The sequence below is a fragment of the Apostichopus japonicus genome, chromosome 21 (genome assembly GCF_037975245.1).
Source record: "Apostichopus japonicus isolate 1M-3 chromosome 21, ASM3797524v1, whole genome shotgun sequence".
NCBI lineage: Eukaryota > Metazoa > Echinodermata > Holothuroidea > Aspidochirotida > Stichopodidae > Apostichopus > Apostichopus japonicus.
This window is the reverse complement of record NC_092581.1, coordinates 5,783,823-5,804,831: the sequence shown is the minus strand read 5'-3', so window position 1 is coordinate 5,804,831 and position 21,009 is coordinate 5,783,823. Positions and strand designations below refer to the sequence as shown.

The following is a 21,009-nucleotide window of genomic DNA, read 5'->3' as shown; positions in this document are numbered from 1 at the left end:
TACATGTAAAGGTATTTAAAATTATATAGCTGATGCAATACTGTATAGCTGTGTACAGGTGTGATATTGTGTGGTAATATCACAACAAAGACCTCCATCACTACATGTACAGTATCTAGATATTTAAAATTATATAGCTGTTGCAATACTGTATAGCTGGGTGCAGGTGTGATATAGTGTAGTAATATCACAACAAAGACCTCCATCACTACATGTATCTAGATATTTAAAATTATATAGCTGTTGCAATACTGTATAGCTGTGTGCAGGTGTGATATTGTGTAGTAATATCACTACAAATACCTCCATCACTACATGTAAAGGTATTTAAAATTATATAGCTGTTGTAATACTGTATATAGCTGTGTGCGGGTGTGATATTGTGTAGTAATATCAAGTACAAAAACCTGCATCATTACATGCAAAGGTATTTAAAATGATATAGCTATTTGACATTTAACACAAGACAAAGATCATTGAAAGATCGTTGAAATTATTTCAATGCCTCACCATCAGACAGAGGGTAATATTCTGTACCGAAAAATCCCCAATTGAGTAGCACATTTGCTTGTTTTCTTATATTAACTTTTTTTTTGGTTTCTTTGGTGATCTGATACAACTATACTGTGGCAACATGGAACACTTACTACATTTTTCAAATCAATGGCTTTCATAAAGACAAGGTTTTGCAACAGGCAGCATTTTCATCACCACTAAACGTTGGCCTGACTCCCCTCCTCCTCCACCATTACAAATCTCTGGTTGGTACCTGAAGGGTGGTGATTAAATGGTACATACTGTAGGACCTGCACTACCTTATTGCAATTTGGGTATCCGGTACAGAATATTACAAAAGGGAATATTTTTCAGCACAGAACATGTATGTAAGCATGATACAAGTGAACAACATGACATTACAGAATACAAAACGAATAAACAAGAAAAAAGTAACTCCTTCACAAAAAATTAAACTGTTTGTGGGGACATATAACTATTAACAGTACTTAGCTGGCACCATAGAACTCCCATAACAACAAATGATATTCTCTAATGAATAATAATTACACTGTGTTTCTCCTATAAAAGGGTTTGATGGTTGAATGTCTAGACTACCATTGAATTTACAAATTATATATCCATGGATCCAGTCATTCAATACCATATGGTTCCGTGTCATTGATAATTCTAAACATTAGTACATTGCTCTGTAATTCTGTTTGCTAAACCTATCTACTAACTGATACACATGCTGTATACATACATACATTCAACATTAGTATGAAATTTATACAACCAGCACATTACATTATTATCCACAAATCAACTTTTCATTGAATGGATCAAGTATCAAATAATAAAAAAATTGAAATACCACATATTTGACTTAAGTGCAACTACATTCACACTTTTAGTATGCATTGTGAATGTGATAATATACAATCTCAACATGATACAGATAACAAGTGCCTTATCAATTTTCATGATACGTAGGCTAAACACTGTTTGCAAAAAATTATTCTCGTTCTAGATATTTAGACATTACAATACTATTGCAACAAAATTTACGTAATGCTGAAATGTGCTGAAATGTGGTATATCTTGCAAGTGTAATTTGAGTGCTTTTTAGATTTGTGGATAATTAGTGAAGGTTCTGACAGATATAACTTAAGCACCAATGAAACATGTTGTGCATGCATGAATATCTTACTGGTGAAGACTGTAAGATCCACAAGAAGTGATCCATGTGAGATGAAAACCATGAGAGATAAATGAAGGAGAGAATGGAGAGAAGTAAGAAACATCCACTGATCATGAAAATGGATGAAATGGCTGGAAATATATCAAAGAATCCAGAATGCACTTGAGGTATATCGATATGAAATGTGTTTGAAAACTGTGAGGAGAAATTTATTAAAGTAAATGAAAAATAAGGGAAAACTGATTGGGACATTCTAGACAATGGAAAAGAGCCAAAAATTAAGGCTAGAACTACAGGTTCAAATCCCATTCTAACCATAAATTTCTGTTCTTTTCTACAGATGAAATATATTGTACAAGTATACGCATGCATTGTTGTATGGCAGTTGTTGCTGGCCGTAACGAATGAGCTTTAAGGGCATTATGGCATATGGATAGGGGGCACCAAAGGCATGCCAAAAGTTACTCTGAGCTCTGGAGTGCAAGGGATTACAAACTTTATCAAGTATGCACCGTCTCTCAAAGAGCTGAGAGAAGAAACCGTCCAAAGAGTAAATTTCAACTGAGTTAGTTGATTGATCCAAATAATATATACTTGTATGTTTTGGAAGATTTGTTTGCTTGTGTGGAAAATTAATCTCAGGATTTAACATTAAAATGTAACATTAAAGCTTGTGGCAACCTTTTCCTCTGTAATTCTGTATGACTAGCAGACTCTCTGCAGTCCACTTCTTTTGGTCAACCAATCACAGACAAGCTTTACCCTGTAATATCACTGATGTTTGACATATGACAGTAACTGGTTGTATTCAATTCTAGATATTCTTGATGGATACAGTGCCAGCTATCTTGTTACATCTATAGTCCGAGTAAATTACATAGTACTCTGAGTGACACAAAGATACCTACTGTAGCCCAACACAGATAGCAGCTTTAAAGATAGATCAAGTTGGATACTACACAATACTAGCCATTCCAGTGAATCAGGGAAGAATAAATATTAACAGGAACAAGGTAGCCCTCCAAAGCGAAGCTACAATAAGTTGTCTTGGACTCTTGGTGTTCCTTGGTAGGAAAGAGCACTCCAGATGCATCTAGTGGATTAGTTAGGAGAGCTCTGTACAGTTTACAGTAGAGGCAGAATACCTTAACTATCCTGCTATATGTTGGATGCAAACCATTAGCATGAACAGGATAAATACAAACTTTGAATCACCAGGCATAAACAGTGTAATATATAAATAACAGTATAATATATAAATAACAGTGTAATATAATACATATATATATTGCATTAATATACAAACTGTGTGTACTAACTTAATCAGACAAATCACATACATACATGTGTTCTCCATCTCATTTGCCAGCATCTCATGAGGTAAAAACAGTCTGTTTTTACCTCCATGGTCTTACTGGACACAGTTTTCAAATAAATTGCAAATTCCTATAATATAGCGAACAATCAGAACCATTAAAACCTCACAATAATACTTGAAACAACAGAACAATACTCTGAGCCTTGACACGACAATTTAGCAATGAGAGCCCTATAGATGACCTTGAATGACAGGAGAAGTTAAGATGAATGGCACGTTCTTTCTTTGGAAACCAGAAAACAGATCCACCATCAAAAGAGTTGTTCAAGCAGAGTTGTTTTAATACTACGTGTCATAGTTAATACACCTGTAATGCAAGACTGCCAGGATATGTGATACAGCCTATAGCAGCTACATAGATTAATACAGACAAAAATACTATTAAATTGGTTTGAATATTCAATATTAAGATGAATGGCACGTTCTTTCTTTGGAAATCATAAAACAGATCCACCATCAAGAGAGTTGTTCAAGCAGAGTTGTTTTAATACTACGTGTCATAGCTTATAAATAGTACACCTGTAATGCACGACTGCCAGGTTATACGATATAGCCTACAGCAACTCCATAGATTAATACTGACAAAAATACTATTAAAATGGTTTAATATATTCAAAAGGAGAATATTAATCAAAACCATGCCATTAATCAGGTGTGATATGAATGTAATGAAAATGACTATAAACATTTCTTGATGCTTGAACATCATCATTCATTGTTCTCAAGACATTCTCAGAGATGACAATAGGAAATGTAACTTTTAATTTCAGAAACTGTTAGGCTGACTATATATTACTGACACAAGTACCTGCAGGTTGTATTCATAAAGGGCTTACATCAAATTATTCTGCACACATCAGTGTTATCTACAGACACTACTATACTCAATATAATTCACAAACTGATCTTCACCGCAGGGTGTAACTATCGGGTTAAACTGTACTAAGTGAGCAAATGGAGATTAGGAAACACTGATGGCTCGGCAATCTAGGATCAGGGATCTCAATTACAAACAAAATAATTCTGAATCAATCTCAATAAAACACAGTACAGAAAAACACAGTACAGTTTATGTATATATGCAGTAGCCTAATAATACATGCATACAAGTATGTACAATAAATACTATGAGGTCAAAGCCATTCCTGTATTGTAAATTAGTCTGTGAATCACATATGATTATTTGTATGTCACAGATCAGACAGTAGGTAACAATTAAAGACATGCATGTTAAACATGTCAAGTTACAACAGTCTATTAAACATGAATGTTCTATATCACAGTCAACACCAAATATAATTGACAGATTTCATCAGCAAGTAAACCTGTGTTATTAATAAAAGTGTGACATGTGACAGTAGATGATTGATATAAAGGTTCGTTTTTGGTTGATTAATGAGGTCTACACATCTGGTGATTTCAGAAATCAGTAAGCTACAGCGGCTTTGAGGAAGTGTAATGGAGATGCTGGATTTAATTTCATTAGGTAGCATATAGTTTCTATTCCTGCAGGACCTGAGTTACAGATGATATGTAGCTGGAGTAGTCCACATTGCATATAAGACAATTCTAAATTTGTTCAACGTTTGTATCTCGTGGTAACTTTTATTATAAATGATAGTCTGATGGTATTGTACCTTTTCAAACAGTTTGAAATGAAGAAGCGGTCAACGGTAAAATCCATTCCTACTTTTACCATCATCATTGAATAGATCGATGAATAGTACCAGCAAATCTATAGTAACTCTATATCGTAAATACCCACTCGACACTACTACTGAATACTTCATATAAACTAGATTGCTGATCTGAAGGTATGAGATACTATCCCTACAGTAAGTAGAATCATTTGCTGACATCTTCACTGGCTGAGTATATACTTCTGTATTACAAATGCTACTACTGGTTACAAAAGTCTTTGGAACACTCTAAAAAGATGCTTCCATTTATGAAGAAAAAAAAAAAGGGGTTTGTGTTTCAGTTGATGAGTTTACTACGCTCTGCACTGAGAAATGACCGTATCATGTCTGACTTTTATGCAAGTACTGAGGCTGGTTGAAATTCACGACCATATTCAATTTCTCAATCAAAATCAAGCAAGCGATGTTTCAGCCAGGTGTGTCAGGGAGTTTCTTTAGAACTGTTTGAAAACATGCAATGTGCTGGTAGCCAGTTCAGTGGCAGATTTTCTTAGCGATCTACATGTAAACTCTAGATACTGTACATGCTAAGACTCCGGTAGTACGTACAATCAACTGACATTGCAGCATGCGGTATGCAATGCAGATCTAATACAACCTTTGAAGTTACCATCATATCAGAAATAATTCACAATTCCTCAAGTCTATCGGATTTGTTGGCTTTACATTAACATCTATATAGGGTTTGTTGGCCTTACATTAACATCTATAGGGTTTGCAGGCCTTACATTAACATACCTTATACCTACCATTAAATACCTACCATGTCTCCTATGTGTAACAATAAGACCTATTATCTCCAAGATGAGAACATTACTATCGAGTCACTGCTGATACACTACAAGTATTAAGTTAGAATTCTATCCAGTCACTACTGATACACTACAAGTATTAAGTTACAATTCTATCCAGTCACTGAGCACACTACAAGTATTAAGTTATAATTCTATCCCGTCACTGCTGATACACTACGAGTATTAAGTTACAATTCTATCCAGTCACTGCTGATACACTACAAGTATTAAGTTACAATTCTATCCAGTCACTGCTGATACACTACAAGTATTAAGTTACAATTCTATCCAGTCACTACTGATACACTACAAGTATTAAGTTACAATTCTATCCAGTTACTGCTGATACACTACAAGTATTAAGTTACAATTCTATCCAGTCACTGCTGATACACTACAAGTATTAAGTTACAATTCTATCCAGTCCCTGGTGATACACTACAAGTATTAAGTTACAATTCTATCCAGTCACTGCTGATACACTACAAGTATTAAGTTACAATTCTATCCAGTCACTGCTGATACAAGTGCTACAAGTATTAAGTTACAATTATATCCAGTCACTGCTGATACACTACAAGTATAAGTTACAATTCTATCAAGTCACTGCTGATCCACTACAAGTATTAAGTTACAATTCTATCCAGCCACTGCTGATCCACTACAAGTATTAAGTTACAATTCTATCCAGTCACTGCTGATACACTACAAGTATTAAGTTACAATATTTGTATCCAGTCATTGCTGAAGCACTACAAGTATTAAGTTACAACTCTATCCAGTCACTGCTGATACACTACAAGTATAAGTTACAATTCTATCAAGTCACTGCTCATCCACTACAAGTATTAAGTTACAATTCTATCCAGCCACTGCTGATCCACTACAAGTATTAAGTTACAATTCTATCCAGTCACTGCTGATACACTACAAGTATTAAGTTACAATATTTGTATCCAGTCACTGCTGAAGCACTACAAGTATTAAGTTACAACTCTCTCCAGTCACTGCTGATACACTACAAGTACTAAGTTACAATTCTATCCAGCCACTGCTGATACACTAAAAGTATGAAGTTACACTTCTATTCAGTCACTGCTGATACACTACAAGTATTAAGTTACACTTCTATCCAGTCCCTGGTGATACACTTCAAGTATTAAGTTACAATCCTATCCAGTTGCTGCTGATACACTTCAAGTATTAAGTTACAATTCTATCCAGCCACTGCTGATACACTAAAAGTATGAAGTTACACTTCTATTCAGTCACTGCTGATACACTACTAGTAGTAAGTTACAATATTTCTATCCAGTCACTGCTGATAAACTAGTTACAAGTAAAAGTTACAATTCTATCCAGTCCCTGGTGATACACTTCCAAGTATTAAGTTACAATCCTATCCAGTTGCTGCTGATACACTTCAAGTATTAAGTTACAATTCTATCCAGCCACTGCTGATACACTAAAAGTATGAAGTTACACTTCTATTCAGTCACTGCTGATACACTACAAGTAGTAAGTTACAATATTTCTATCCAGTCACTGCTGATAAACTAGTTACAAGTAAAAGTTACAATTCTATCCAGTCCCTGGTGATACACTACAAGTATTAAGTTACAACTCTATCCAGCCACTGCTGATACACTACAAGTACTAAGTTACAATTCTATCCAGCCACTGCTGATACACTAAAAGTATGAAGTCACACTTCTATTCAGTCACTGCTGATACACTACAAGTAGTAAGTTACAATATTTCTATCCAGTCACTGCTGATAAACTAGTTACAAGTAAAAGTTACAATTCTATCCAGTCCCTGGTGATACACTACAAGTATTAAGTTACAACTCTATCCAGCCACTGCTGATACACTACAAGTACTAAGTTACAATTCTATCCAGCCACTGCTGATACACTAAAAGTATGAAGTTACACTTCTATTCAGTCACTGCTGATACACTACAAGTAGTAAGTTACAATATTTCTATCCAGTCACTGCTGATAAACTAGTTACAAGTAAAAGTTACAATTCTATCCAGTCCCTGGTGATACACTACAAGTATTAAGTTACAACTCTATCCAGCCACTGCTGATACACTACAAGTATTAAGTTACAACTCTCTCCAGTCACTGCTGATACACTACAAGTATTAAGTTACAATCCTATTCAGTCACTGCTGATACACTACAAGTATTAAGTTACAATCCTATTCAGTCACTGCTGATACACTACAAGTATTAAGTTACAATCCTATCCAGTCTAGGGATGCACCGGATCCAAGTTTTTGGATCCGGCCGGAACCGGATTTTGCCGGATAGTACATGAAATCCAGCCGGATAAAATCCGGCCGGACCGGATTTTTTCATTACACAAAAGAAAATCATTAATAATTTAAGCAGAAGTATGAAACAAGGAGCAAATCTTAGGTGAGGTATATGCATATTATAAAGAAGGTGAAATTAAGACCCCATTTATGAGATTAAGTATGACTTGAAGTGGTGTAATCTTCATTCTTTAATAAAATAACTACAATATAATTGTTGACAAGCTTGATACAGTATGTAAATTTGTTTGCTAGAAAAATACTGCATACTACCTATGAAGTTTGTTTTAAAACGGGAAGCTACATTTCACAAATCTCATACTTTATACTGAATAAAAAGGTTATTTAATTGTTGTAATAACACTACTATCTGGATTTAGAATTGTCTTATATTATACATTATTTGGTAACAAATTTTAACACTGCAGTATTATCTGTAAAAAAAGAAAAGAGCTTCATATTATTACAGTAGTTGTATTATTTTGGTTGATCTTTAGAAACAGTGGGTCAGACCATTGAGAAAATTAAATTAAACATGTTAAACCTAATTTTTTCTTACCTTGAATGTTTTTATTAATTTTTGGAAATAGTTTACATTGATTTGATTTAAGTTAATACCAACACCTTTTTAAGGAATAATTCAGGCCAGATTTTGGAAATAGATCCAGCCAGATTTTGAAAAAGATCCGGCCGGATTTTGAAAAATATCCGGCCGGAACCGGATAATTGCTCAATATCCGGCCGGATAGTCCGGCCGGACCGGATATCCGGTGCATCCCTAATCCAGTCACTGCTGAAACACACAAGTATTAAGTTGCAACTCTATCTACAGGCAGTAATACAGAATCTGCTCATACAGAGGAAGACCTCATGAAAACATTTTCCTGACTTACCTAGAAAATATGCCAAGATATGCAAGTCCCTCCTCCATGGACACTGGCATGGTGAAATCTTTCTCTTCACCCTCATCAATCATCTCCTCAAATTCTTCCCTACTCTGTTCATACCTACCCTCCTCATTCACATCCAACTCCCCTTCTCCTAACTCCTCCGAGGAATCATTAGCTTGTTCCATTATCTCTTCATCTTCAATGTCTCTCATTTCCTCATCCTCTGAGAAATCACTCTGATCATCATATCCACCTTCCTCATTATCCTCCTCCTCCTCCTCCTCCTCCTCCTCCTCCTCCTCCTCCTCCTCCTCCTCCTCCTCCTCCTCCTCATCATCATCATCATCATCATCACCATCATCATCTTCCTCATAAGTGGCACTTCCTACCATTAACATTCCCTTTGTACCTGATAAACCAGGAGACAGTTCCTCTTCTTGATGTGGTGTGTCTCTATTGGCATCGATACTGTGATATACTGTGTCGCCATCAGACGGTTCTTGGTTAGATACGGAAGTTTCTTTTGAAATATCACCATAATCTTCCACCTTAATGATTGGTACATCAGGCATTAGTCCTTCATCTTCAATAATGCTATCTCCTTCATCGACATTGGTCTGGGAGAAATATCCAATATTTCTATATTCCTCTCCAGAGGTATCTTGCCTGCGCTGACGATGTCCTTTTTTCTTTCCGATGAGCAATGGATCGTCCACCCCATCCTCCTCAATGTCGTCACCATCCCCATCTGTGCTCAATGAGGACACTGAATGATCTATGTAGGTTTCCTTATAATGACCTTTTTGGGAAGGGTCAATTGTTCTCAGTTCCATTCCATGAGAATGACTGTTGTGGTCAACACCTGAGTTGGAAGCTTTATTTACATCACGGTGAACATTACTTTCTATCTGATCATCAGCAGCACCTTTAGTAGAACCAAGCTGACCGCTACTCGTGCCTACCACAGTCTGTTCAAAGGAAGCTACCAATGCCCCTGTTCTTTTGGAACCAATGTTGGGTGTTTCCTGAGTCTCTTCATGTTTGTTTTCACTTTTATCCTGTACAGATGCCTCATCATGATGCAGTTTAGTATTCGATACAGGTTTGGATTTTATAGGTGGGAGTGTCTGTGTTCCATGCATCATCTGGTCACTTTCTTCATTATCCTGGTTGTCTTGTGTCGTCCAACTCTTTGGAGGAGGAACTGGAGGTAGGGACCTTCCAAGATATCTTTCCTGGGGACCTTTGGAAATAGAATTGCCACTCCGAGAGGGTTTGTCGGGTACTACAGGTGGAACGGTTTGCATATTTGCGCTTCCGGAAGAACTACTACCATCTGACTGGGTTGATCCTATTAGAGTTTTATCCCGGAGAGGAGATGAGTTGGAAGCAATTGCTCTCCCCTCCACTGTAGACCTACCTGCTTCTTCATTCAGTGAACTCCTGGAACTGCTGGTCTCAGCAGTTTTTAAGTTTGAGTGTCCATTTTTGAGGGAGCTGAAAAGTTCACCAGTAACATTTGCAGGAAGGACAGATTTATAAATTTGGGATGGTTTCTTACCGTTCTGATTATCCAAGCCATTTTGCAACATTTCTTGTCTAAGAATTAGTTCCTGGACAGGTTGTACGCTTCCTTCAGCCATTCCTTTAGTGTGACTACGACAACAATGACTACAATAATGTCAACACTGTTATTGATAACTTGAATGTTACCTTGCTGGCATGTTTGGTACACTAGTCATGCTGTACATACTGCAATATAGTAATTTTCCTTTATGACACAATAATTATAAAAGTTTGTTAAAAACTATAGAAATATTGTGACTGTTGTTTATATTTTAAATACAACATGTTTCACTGGTATATCATCCATATTCCTGCTGATGAAAGGTATTCAAAATTCATTTGCTGAAGAGCTACTATAATCCATAGAAAAATGTAACCACTGCTTGGTATTTAATGCCCCAGAATGTAATTAAATTCCACTGCTAACATGATAAAAGTACATCAGTTTCTGTGATACAGTAGTCCAAGTAGCATATGTGCAACTATGAATTCAACTATAGCAGAGACTATAAAACAATCAATTTTTTTTGCACTTTTCCATTTTCACTGTAAATAACGCCCTTTTTCTATTGTTCCATATGACGTCATCTGTACAGCAGGGCAGTGAGAGGTGGATGCACTACGTATATTCTCACATCACCTGTCAATGCAGCCTATACCAAAAAACATCTGGTTACCGTGGTGACAACTAAATGAGGAGAAATACTGAAAATCACAGCTGCAAACTCACACATCAAGAATTAGCACTATTGATGCTAACCTTGGTCAGGAAATAAACGTCACCTACATATTTTGACAGTTTACCTAACTATGTAAATGTAGGTCTGTTTACAGTCATAGGTTAAAAAGTAGTACTTTGTGAAGTATTGTAGTTAAGTAAAGGGTAAGCCATAGGTGTGTTAGTGAGAGCAGGAACCACCCCCCCCCCCATCAAATCAGATCTTTGTGAAAGTGTATCAAACCAAACAACCTTAACCTCCCATTAACCCCCCCCCCCCCCTAAATTTCCTAGGATTACTAGGAACCAGTCCCACATTTCAGGTATGTTTGCAAAGTTGTGTGAGCATGCCCTACCTGGAACAGCTTGATGCCACACCTATATAAGTTGTCCCCACAATCATTAAATGATGAAAATACTACAGTACTTAATTAGTGTTAATTATGTTCACATACAGTAATTATGATTCTATTATGCATGACTGGTAGTTTGGCAATGAGGCATTTACCATAAAAAATAATGGATACTATGGGGTAAAACTGTAAGGCTTCATTACTGAATATCTAGTGTGCATGTTGGCAAGATGATTTGTGTTAAATTAGTGATATTAAATTGCAAAAGTACATTCTAGTCACAAATTATGCTGGTATGAGAGACTGGCTCACACTGTTAATAGATCTATAAACTTTCGAAACATAAGGTCTGCATGTTTTGGCGATGTTAAGGAATCACTTAGCAATAGATACATAATATTAACATCCGTCCTTTTTACAAAAATGCACATGTGACCATTTGCATCAACAGATCAAAGGCTAAAATTCATAAAAATTTGCTAAAATTCCACATTTTTCCACTGTATATCCGATGATAGAATCTTGTACTTCTTGACTTTGATTATGTTCATGGCAATGTTAGAATTAGTTTACAAGTGACAAGCTTCATAATGTATAGATTCAAGCCACACAATGTATTTTAAGAATAGATGTGCATGTGAAATATCATGTACACAGTGCTACAGTACCACAGTACTACACAAGTACCACAGTACTACAAGACCAAGAACCTAGGTTCCAATTCAGTACGGAAATCGCTTACATAGGAAATCCGGACAACAAAACGCACGATGTTGGCACTTTGGATGGTAGAATGAGAAGGAAGGGCATAGACCAGGGGGGTCTGTGCATAGAGGGCGCACCGTGTTAAAAGGTTACCAGTTCATTCTAGGCACGGTATGAGGTGCTAAGGTTGTGGGGAGACAGGTAAGCGAGGAACAAAGTAAATTCATCAATTTATTCATTAATTGGACTAAAATCTTCACATTTGAGAAGATATGGAGGCCAGCTGTTGCTACTTCAGTGTATTTCTGCCAAGCGGCATGTACTGGTACACAGCTCTGCTACTGTATATACTATAGGTGCCTACAGTACATGTACAGTAGGTGTCTACAGTACTGCAACCAACGTATACTATATATCTCAAGTATGTTATATTACAAAACAAATGCCAGTAGAATGGCAATCAATCTTTTCAAATTGTCAAGCTCTGCAATTTGTGCTGGGTAGGGAAGTTTGTGTCATTTACAATATATATTATGTTGATGTTCCCTCATATCCGTCACTCTAACTATTGCATAGTGGTTCCAATCATGTCACTAAGTACTGTACTCCTAACTAACAAATTGATAATGGTTTAATCTGCTCACTGTAGATTTAATATAAGGAAAGGACATGAAGTTGTTAGTAAAAATAGTTAGTAAAAAATAATTTTCAACAAAAGTATTTTCAAAAACACAAGTTCCAACTAGTGACTATCAAACAGGTAATCGCTTCACCAACATGGCACAATGCATAGCGTGCATGGTTCTTGCCTGTGATTGGCTAACAACAGCCACAGAAATGTACCTTAACACAAACTCATAAGAGAACAATGGTTCTTGCCTGTGATTGGCTGACAAGAAACACAGAAATATACCTCAACATTGACTCATTAGGTGACAATGGTTCTTATCTGTGATTAACTAACAAGAGCCACAGAAATGTACCTCAAAACACAAACTCATAAGAGAACAATGGTTCTTGCCTGTGATTGGCTGACAAGAAACACAGAAATATACCTCAACATTGACTCATTAGGTGACAATGGTTCTTACCGGTGATTGGCTGAGAAAACCCACAGGAATGTACCTTAACACAAACTCATAAGAGAACAATGGTTCTTGCCTGTGATTGGCTGACAAGAAACACAGAAATATACCTCAACACTGACTCATTAGGTGACAATGGTTCTTACCGGTGATTGGCTGAGAAAACTTACAGAAATGTACCTTAACACCAACTCATAAGAGAACAATGGTTCTTGCCTGTGATTGGCTGACAAGAAACACAGAAATCTACCTCAACACTGACTCATTAGGTGACAATGGTTCTTACCTGTGATTGGCTGAGGAAACTTACACAAATGTATCTTCACACAGACTCATCAGCTGACAAAGATGAATGTGATCAGGAAATTTTAAAATGTCAGGAAGTAAACTAGCTATTGCTGATTCCTTCGAAAGTTAGAAGCAAGAAATATTTCCAAACCCTTTACCTCAAACTCATCAATTAGCATACCATTGACACTCACTTTCCCTTTGACCAGAGATGACAGTCATTCTCCTTTCTGTGCCCGTACCAGAGAGAATATCAAACCAGATCTAGGTATGATCCTCTTACTGCAAAATAAAAGGCTACCCGACAAGTATGTAGCTCTGCTCTGAATAAGCCATCTTCATCTTGTTGTGTATCTAGTTTGATACTGTACACAGATGAATACTTACCTAACTCTTTGTTCTTCCCTCAGTCTCTCATTTTCATCTCTGAGGATGACAGCTTCGATGATTTCTCTCTCTTCATCATTCAGGTGGTCTAAGTTCAACATCTTGGTTTGCCTGTCTTTACCAGCTCATTGTTTATATTATAACCAGAAGTGACTGGGCAAGCCCATTGGCAGACTGTAAAAGGGAAAACCGAATAATCCAAAGTTCATCAAATGTAAGAAATGAAATATTAATTCATTCTGAAGGGTAACTGACTGGTGACCTAGCGTACCTTTATTTACTCTGTACTGTAGACAATTTCATTCCATTGTCTACCTTAGATTTCCCTATTTCATGAATGCCAGCTAATAATTGGCCAAAAATGGCACACATGACAAACCATGTTCTCAGAAGTAGCTACTGTACTTGTATTCACTAAAATGTCTGCAACTTCTACAATTAATCAAGTGTACAGTAGACATCTTTCATTTGTGCAGCATGCACCACAACAAGTGAGCAGCCATTACCAACATACTGTACCATGTGGAGATGTAGATGCATGGAGACATATTTAATGCTGGATGGTAATTCATCTCTACAATTTGACTTCATTCATGATAGCTTCACATCAAAAGACACAAGTACTCACTTCCAACTATTTGCAAATCTTACAAATCAATTCAAGCTTATAAGTTCTTATGTTTGTACCTGTCCAGTAAGCACAAGATGTTCATTAATGGAATCATCAGTACAGTACTGATCATGTTTGATCAGTATAGTAATGATTATGTATGATAATTACTGTACTGATCATACTTGATCATTACTGTACTGATCATGTATGATCAGTACAGTAATGATCAAGTATAATCAGTACAGTAATGATCATGTATGATCAGTACAGTAATGATAATGTATGATCAGTACAGTAAGGATCATGTATAATCAGTACAGTAATGATCATGTATGATCAGTACAGTAATGATCATGTGATCAGTACAGTAATGATCAAGTATAATCAGTACAGTAATGATCATGTATGATCAGTACAGTAAGGATCAAGTAAGATCAGTACAGTAAGGATCATGTAAGATCAGTACAGTAAGGATCATGTATGATCAATACTGTGATGATCATGTATGATCAGTACAGTAAGGATCATGTATGATCAGTACAGTAATGATTATGTATGATCAGTACAGTAATGATCATGTATGATCAGTACAGTAATGATCATGTATGATCAGTACAGTAATGATCATGTATGATCAGTATAGTAATGATCATGTATGATCAGTATAGTAATGATCATGTATGATCAGTACAGTAAGGATCATGTATGATCAATACTGTGATGATCATGTATGATCAGTATAGTAATGATCATGTATGATCAGTACAGTAATGATCATGTATGATCAGTACAGTAATGATCATGTATGATCAGTACAGTAATGATCATGTATGATCAGTACAGTAATGATCATGTATGATCAGTATAGTAATGATCATGTATGATCAGTACAGTAAGGATCATGTATGATCAATACTGTGATGATCATGTATGATCAGTACAGTAAGGATCATGTATGATCAGTACAGTAAGGATCATGTATGATCAGTATAGTAATGATCATGTATGATCAGTACAGTAATGATTATGTATAATCAGTACAGTAATGATCATGTATGATCAGTACAGTAATGATTATGTATGATCAGTACAGTAATGATCATGTATGATCAGTACAGTAATGATCATGTATGATCAGTATAGTAATGATCATGTATGATCAGTAAAGTAATGATTATGTATGATCAGTACAGTAATGATCATGTATGATCAGTACAGTAAGGATCATGTATGATCAGTACAGTAAGGATCATGTAAGATCAGTACCGTGATGATCATGTATGATCAGTATAGTAATGATCATGTATGATCAGTGCTGTAATGATCATGTATGATCAATAAAGTAAGGATCATGTATTATCATTAGTACTATAAGTCAGATCATCATTCAAGAGATTCAACAATGATTGTATCCCTCATACAGTAATTACAGTAATTGCCAAAGATAATCACTAAACTGAACATCCCAAAAATAATAATTGCAAGTCAATAATTTGTAAGCTTATCTCCAGATTAAAATAGATCTCTAATACATCGCAAGTAAATCCAATTTTTTAATAATTTTGCCAGAAACAAGACAAATTAATCCAACAATGTTCACCACTTGTCAGTTAAATTACAGGTGCAACAGAGTAAAAATATTAACGACATTCGTAAGATGCAAACAGTGTGGAATGATGATCATACTATATATCTAGAAAAGAAGGAAAGTTCTTCATTTAATTACCAATTGTATATAACTGCACTAGAGACTGAAGATGTACAGTTTTTCTTTCTTAGAAGGTTTGCCTACTGTAGATTTGTTTTGACTGTGCAGACACACAGCCCAGTTTAGCAGTACGACATCCAGAAAACAAACTCGTAACAGAGAAAACTATTTACAGAACAGACTACCACTCCTCCTTATAAAGTTTACTTTGAGCCCACATAAGACAGTAATCGAGATCAATGCTAACAGCACACCCACATATATCTTCAAGTGTAACTTTGACGATCACCAATTATGCAGCTCACTAAGTGATATGCAACACACGCCATACCAGCTTTCTTACATAAAATGCCCAACATACCGTCAATACATTAGTCACCAGCATGTAGAAACTTGTAGATTACCTGGAACTACAGTAAGTAATGGAACATAGAGACTTCAATTCAGTACTGCCCGAAACATACATATCAATGTTAGTTTCTACTACTGAAAACATGAATCTTGGAATTGGTATAATTGCAGTAAAACGACATCTAAAAACCATCAAATGAAAAAACAATGGCAAATTTTTAGGAGACCAATCAAGATCGCAAAGTCAGTAATAAGTTCCTGAGTAATTATGTTTACATGGCTTCTATGTTGCATTAGTTGCACGTTGCTTCTCCAGAATACAGTCCAAAAAGAAGGCAGTTTTCTGTTCTATCAAGCCTACTTTCTATAAATCCCAACAGAACCATGTTCGCCAATTGAAAATTCAAGAGAATGATGACGATCAATAGCTTAAAACTGTACCTTGTTTGATTGCTTTCATCCACTTTCCTCATATATAAACAATCCAATGATATCAAATGATAACACACTGTCTGGCTGTACTTGAGTCACTACTTTCTATTTGATCACTGAGCAATACTAAAGAGAATCAAACTCATTTACATATCAAACAAGATAGGAAACAATTAGGTAGAGTTGATATAACCAAACATCCACAGATAAGCAGTCTGCATGATACAGTCCAAAGACTGCAAAGTACAGGGCTGCTGACCTGTGAAATATGCAAGGGGGTAAGGTAATACAAACAAATCAAATACCAAATGATTGCTTCAATACAACAGTTTCAACCTATCAAATCAATTTGCATAACAAAAAGTCAACAAACCCACATAGCAGCGTAGTGAGACACAGAAGATCGCCTTTCATTAGTTGAAAATAATACAGATAAAGTTAGCTAATATATGTGTACAAAATGTTGTGTATCTACAGTACTGTTGTTACGTTGTACAACACCCAGCTTTACAAGAAATGTCAAACTAGTTAAATACTAGTGCATTATAGTGACAGTATGAATACAAGAGTGCAAGGCAAAGTATGGTGGCCAGCATAGTTTGCCCAAGTGGGAGAGGTGGGCCCTGCAAGCTACTGCATGCCACCAATATGACAGTCAAAACATGTGTGCAAGGCAAAGTATGGTGGCCAGCATAGTTTCCCCCAGTGGGAGAGGGGGCCCTGCATGCTACTGCATGCAACTAATATTTTCACTTTTCAAACTGACTGAATGTAATTCTTGTTGTGTCTTAATTTCACTTGTCATATTACATTTGAAATACTTAAGGTTCTTTGATTTATTCAGACATTGATAGACACTTTTACATTTGTATAGCAATATACATAAGTTAATGTCAGTGTATATAGTGTATGCATTATCAGATGTATGCATTGTTACCTAGAAAATACCTTAGACACATACCTGTGGTTACATAGAATTTAAATGAAGACATTAAAAGGTAAGACTGACTAGATCTACAAGATTTACTTCCCACAAATACATCACAAAGCCATGTACTGCACAAATGACTTTGTCAGCGAACTAGCTTACCATTACTCAGTTTGCATCATAGGTGAATGGTAATTCATACAAAAAGTTATCCATCATCCAATGAAATAAATGTGGATTACAGTGATATACACAAAGGTAATCTTTTGGGATCAATGGGGTAGATTTTCAAGGATCTATGACTTATACTCTTTTCTTTTTGAAAATACCAATAACGATTGTTGTTCACTAGAGCAGTACGTGTTACACCTCTAAGAACTAGAGTATTATCTGATGTGCACCAAGTGTAAAGTTGAACCCTACTTGTGACAATTGTAACTGTACAGCAGGACTTTAATACAATGTAAATCAGCCAGATTTGAAGTTATAGTGTATAAAGCCAGTTAACCATACAAGAACAGTTTATATAGTCAAAACCAGTACAGACAATATAGCATTCAATACTCCGTGTTTGCACAAGTTTTCACGTTCTACTAAAAATGCAGTATTAAAGTCTCTCTATCACAGAAGAGATGTATGCGACTATATGATATGCACAGTATGCAATTAATATGCAACTGTCTATACAGCAGTAGTACACATGCTGGTAACTCTATTATATCAAATTACCATCACAGAAGGAGAGGACACATTAACCAGGGAGTTGTCATAACAACTCCCTGCATTAACTCAGTACTACAATATATGAATTAATCATTAATGCCTTGAGTTCTGTGAACTGTCACCTACTGAGTCAAACTTTAGGCCAGTGAAATAACCTCCATTTTGTACTGTTGTTGATTCCAAATATACTCATCACTGTATAAAGCACAATAATTAAATGTCCTCCATACAACAGTTAATTCTGAGCTGTTTTGCCTTTTTCATCCATCCCAATTTTGATTCTAATGTGATGACTTCCCTTTATTGGTTCCATATCAGTGCAGTTAGCACTTAATTTATAAAGTTATAACAGTTCCTTGTGTGGCATTTCACCTTTATTTACACACATCCAATGAAATTCACTAAAACTGCAGACTGGCAAAGTGTTCAGGGATATATATACACTGATTTGGGCTTAGTGAATTAACAACTTAAATTGTAACTTGCACAATAGCACAATAACTTGCAATATTCCATCGTTAACTTTCGTTGTCTCTGTAATACAGCAGGCCACAGCAAATTGAGACTAAGCATGAAGTGTTGCTACTTTTTAGGAAGAAAGTGACAGATTAAAGTGATTAATAGGAATTCAAAAATTCAATTTGTCATTTGTCAGAACTTAAATGTAGTACAGAAATACAATAACGACTGATATAAATTAAGTCTTAATTGTCTTAAATTAGTGAGAAGATACATTTGCAAATGTCATGAATAATTATCATCTCAGGGGAAAAACAAGTTGATTGCACACATACAATTCACCTACTGATACATACTACTGTATATGTACATTGCCAGTTAACTGTGCTGTAACTCAGTACTGTACATACAGTACCTCTGCACTGTGCATTTTTGATCATTTAAGTACACAATTTCATGATACACCTGTCTTGTTTCGGAATATCTTATCATATACTAATATTTACATAAAACAGCAACACTTGGAACTATTTCAATACTGATAAAGAATTGTACGGCAAAAGATCCAAGCACTTCATTCCTGTGTCCACTTGAGTCGAGTTCGGTGATAGAGAACTTGACTAGATGCATAATATACACTGTATGTCTGTACAATAAAATATAACACAGTCACCAAAATCCTGCAGTCTGTACCAGCTGCATTTTAAAATATCTTTCAGAAAACCTTTTTTTTTTCTTTTTTTTTCAAACTACTTTTTCTCCCAATTAATGGGTGTAAAACTTTATGTATTATTAATAAAATTACAGTATTATGTCGATTGTGAACGCCTGTAGTACTCTTGAAGAATATTCTAGTGTGTTAGTCATGTTAGTCCATGTTTAATTATTACTGTTTTAGACAGTATGGTAATTGATATTCATAATAGAACATTTAATAGAACTGATTTTATATTGATAGAGTTATTGCAATAATCCTGACAGTACAAATAATGCATTATGATGAGAGAGAGTCAAGTCTTCCATTTTGGATTTCAAGGAGCGTGCTAGGATTATGCTGATGCACAATTCATGCTTAGGTTTTATGTCAAGGGGAATTTGCTACTTGACCTGATCAAGATTTTAACTTGCTATAAATATTTTACAGAGCTCTCCCCTCCAATGATCTACTTCAAGTGCAAATGAAGCTCACAGAAACACTTTTCAAATAAGAAGGCAACTATTTGATTAAATTTTTTATCAATTTCTTGATAGTATTCTCGGTATAAAATGATCCAGTATTAAACAAGGTAGTTTATTTACCTGACTAGACAAGTTGAAAACCATGTTCAAGTTTTCCAGTTTTCTTTTTGCATGTTGTTCACAATGTAACAGAAAAATGTCTGGGTGTGGAAAGTATTGAGAATTGATTTTAAATATCATATTGACCCCAATTTTGTATAGCTCTAAATTAATGGTCAGTCATGCTCCAATTTTTGGAGAGTCTGAACTTCCAGGCAAGTACTTTTTATAACTTTTAGCATTTGTTAGCATGCGAAAAACTGTTTAAAATACTGATGACCTTAAATTTGCTCTATCAATCACATTAAGGCTACTTGGTGAAAAATAATCTAGATGGCAAATTTATCTAACTCAATTGCAAACTTATCTGAGTAACACTGAGTATTGGCCTGATTTACTTTTGGGAAAATGTTTGGCTATTCTGCTTAATCGCAGCTTCAAGTAAGTAATGCAACAAGACGCTAGCAGAAATTTGTAAGGACATCAATGAAACCTACACCCCTTTCCCATTAATTTGAAAAGTAATACACAACATAAGCCAACCTATTAAACATCGGCCGATGCTTACCATATGTCACAAAATGACAAGTTTCCTCTTGTCCACAAAATGTAAAGCTTGTGCATTTGC

General features: G+C 35.6%; 1 protein-coding gene across 6 annotated transcripts in view; it reads right to left on the bottom strand.

Annotated features, from left to right (window-relative positions):
* LOC139962499 (synaptotagmin-like protein 5) overlaps positions 1 to 21,009 on the bottom strand; it is a 63,996-nt gene that overhangs the window by 42,072 nt on the left and 915 nt on the right. For 3 of the 6 annotated variants that reach the window (XM_071962515.1, XM_071962521.1, XM_071962519.1), the window contains exon 2: positions 13,890 to 14,063. In XM_071962515.1, coding sequence (XP_071818616.1) covers positions 13,890 to 13,990 — 101 coding nt within the window. In that variant the 5' untranslated portion in view covers positions 13,991 to 14,063. Of the gene's footprint in view, positions 1 to 13,889; positions 14,064 to 16,614; positions 16,867 to 17,002; positions 17,220 to 20,402; positions 20,428 to 21,009 lie in introns of those variants that run through there. The other 3 variants (XM_071962518.1, XM_071962516.1, XM_071962517.1) reach the window with 3 other exon arrangements.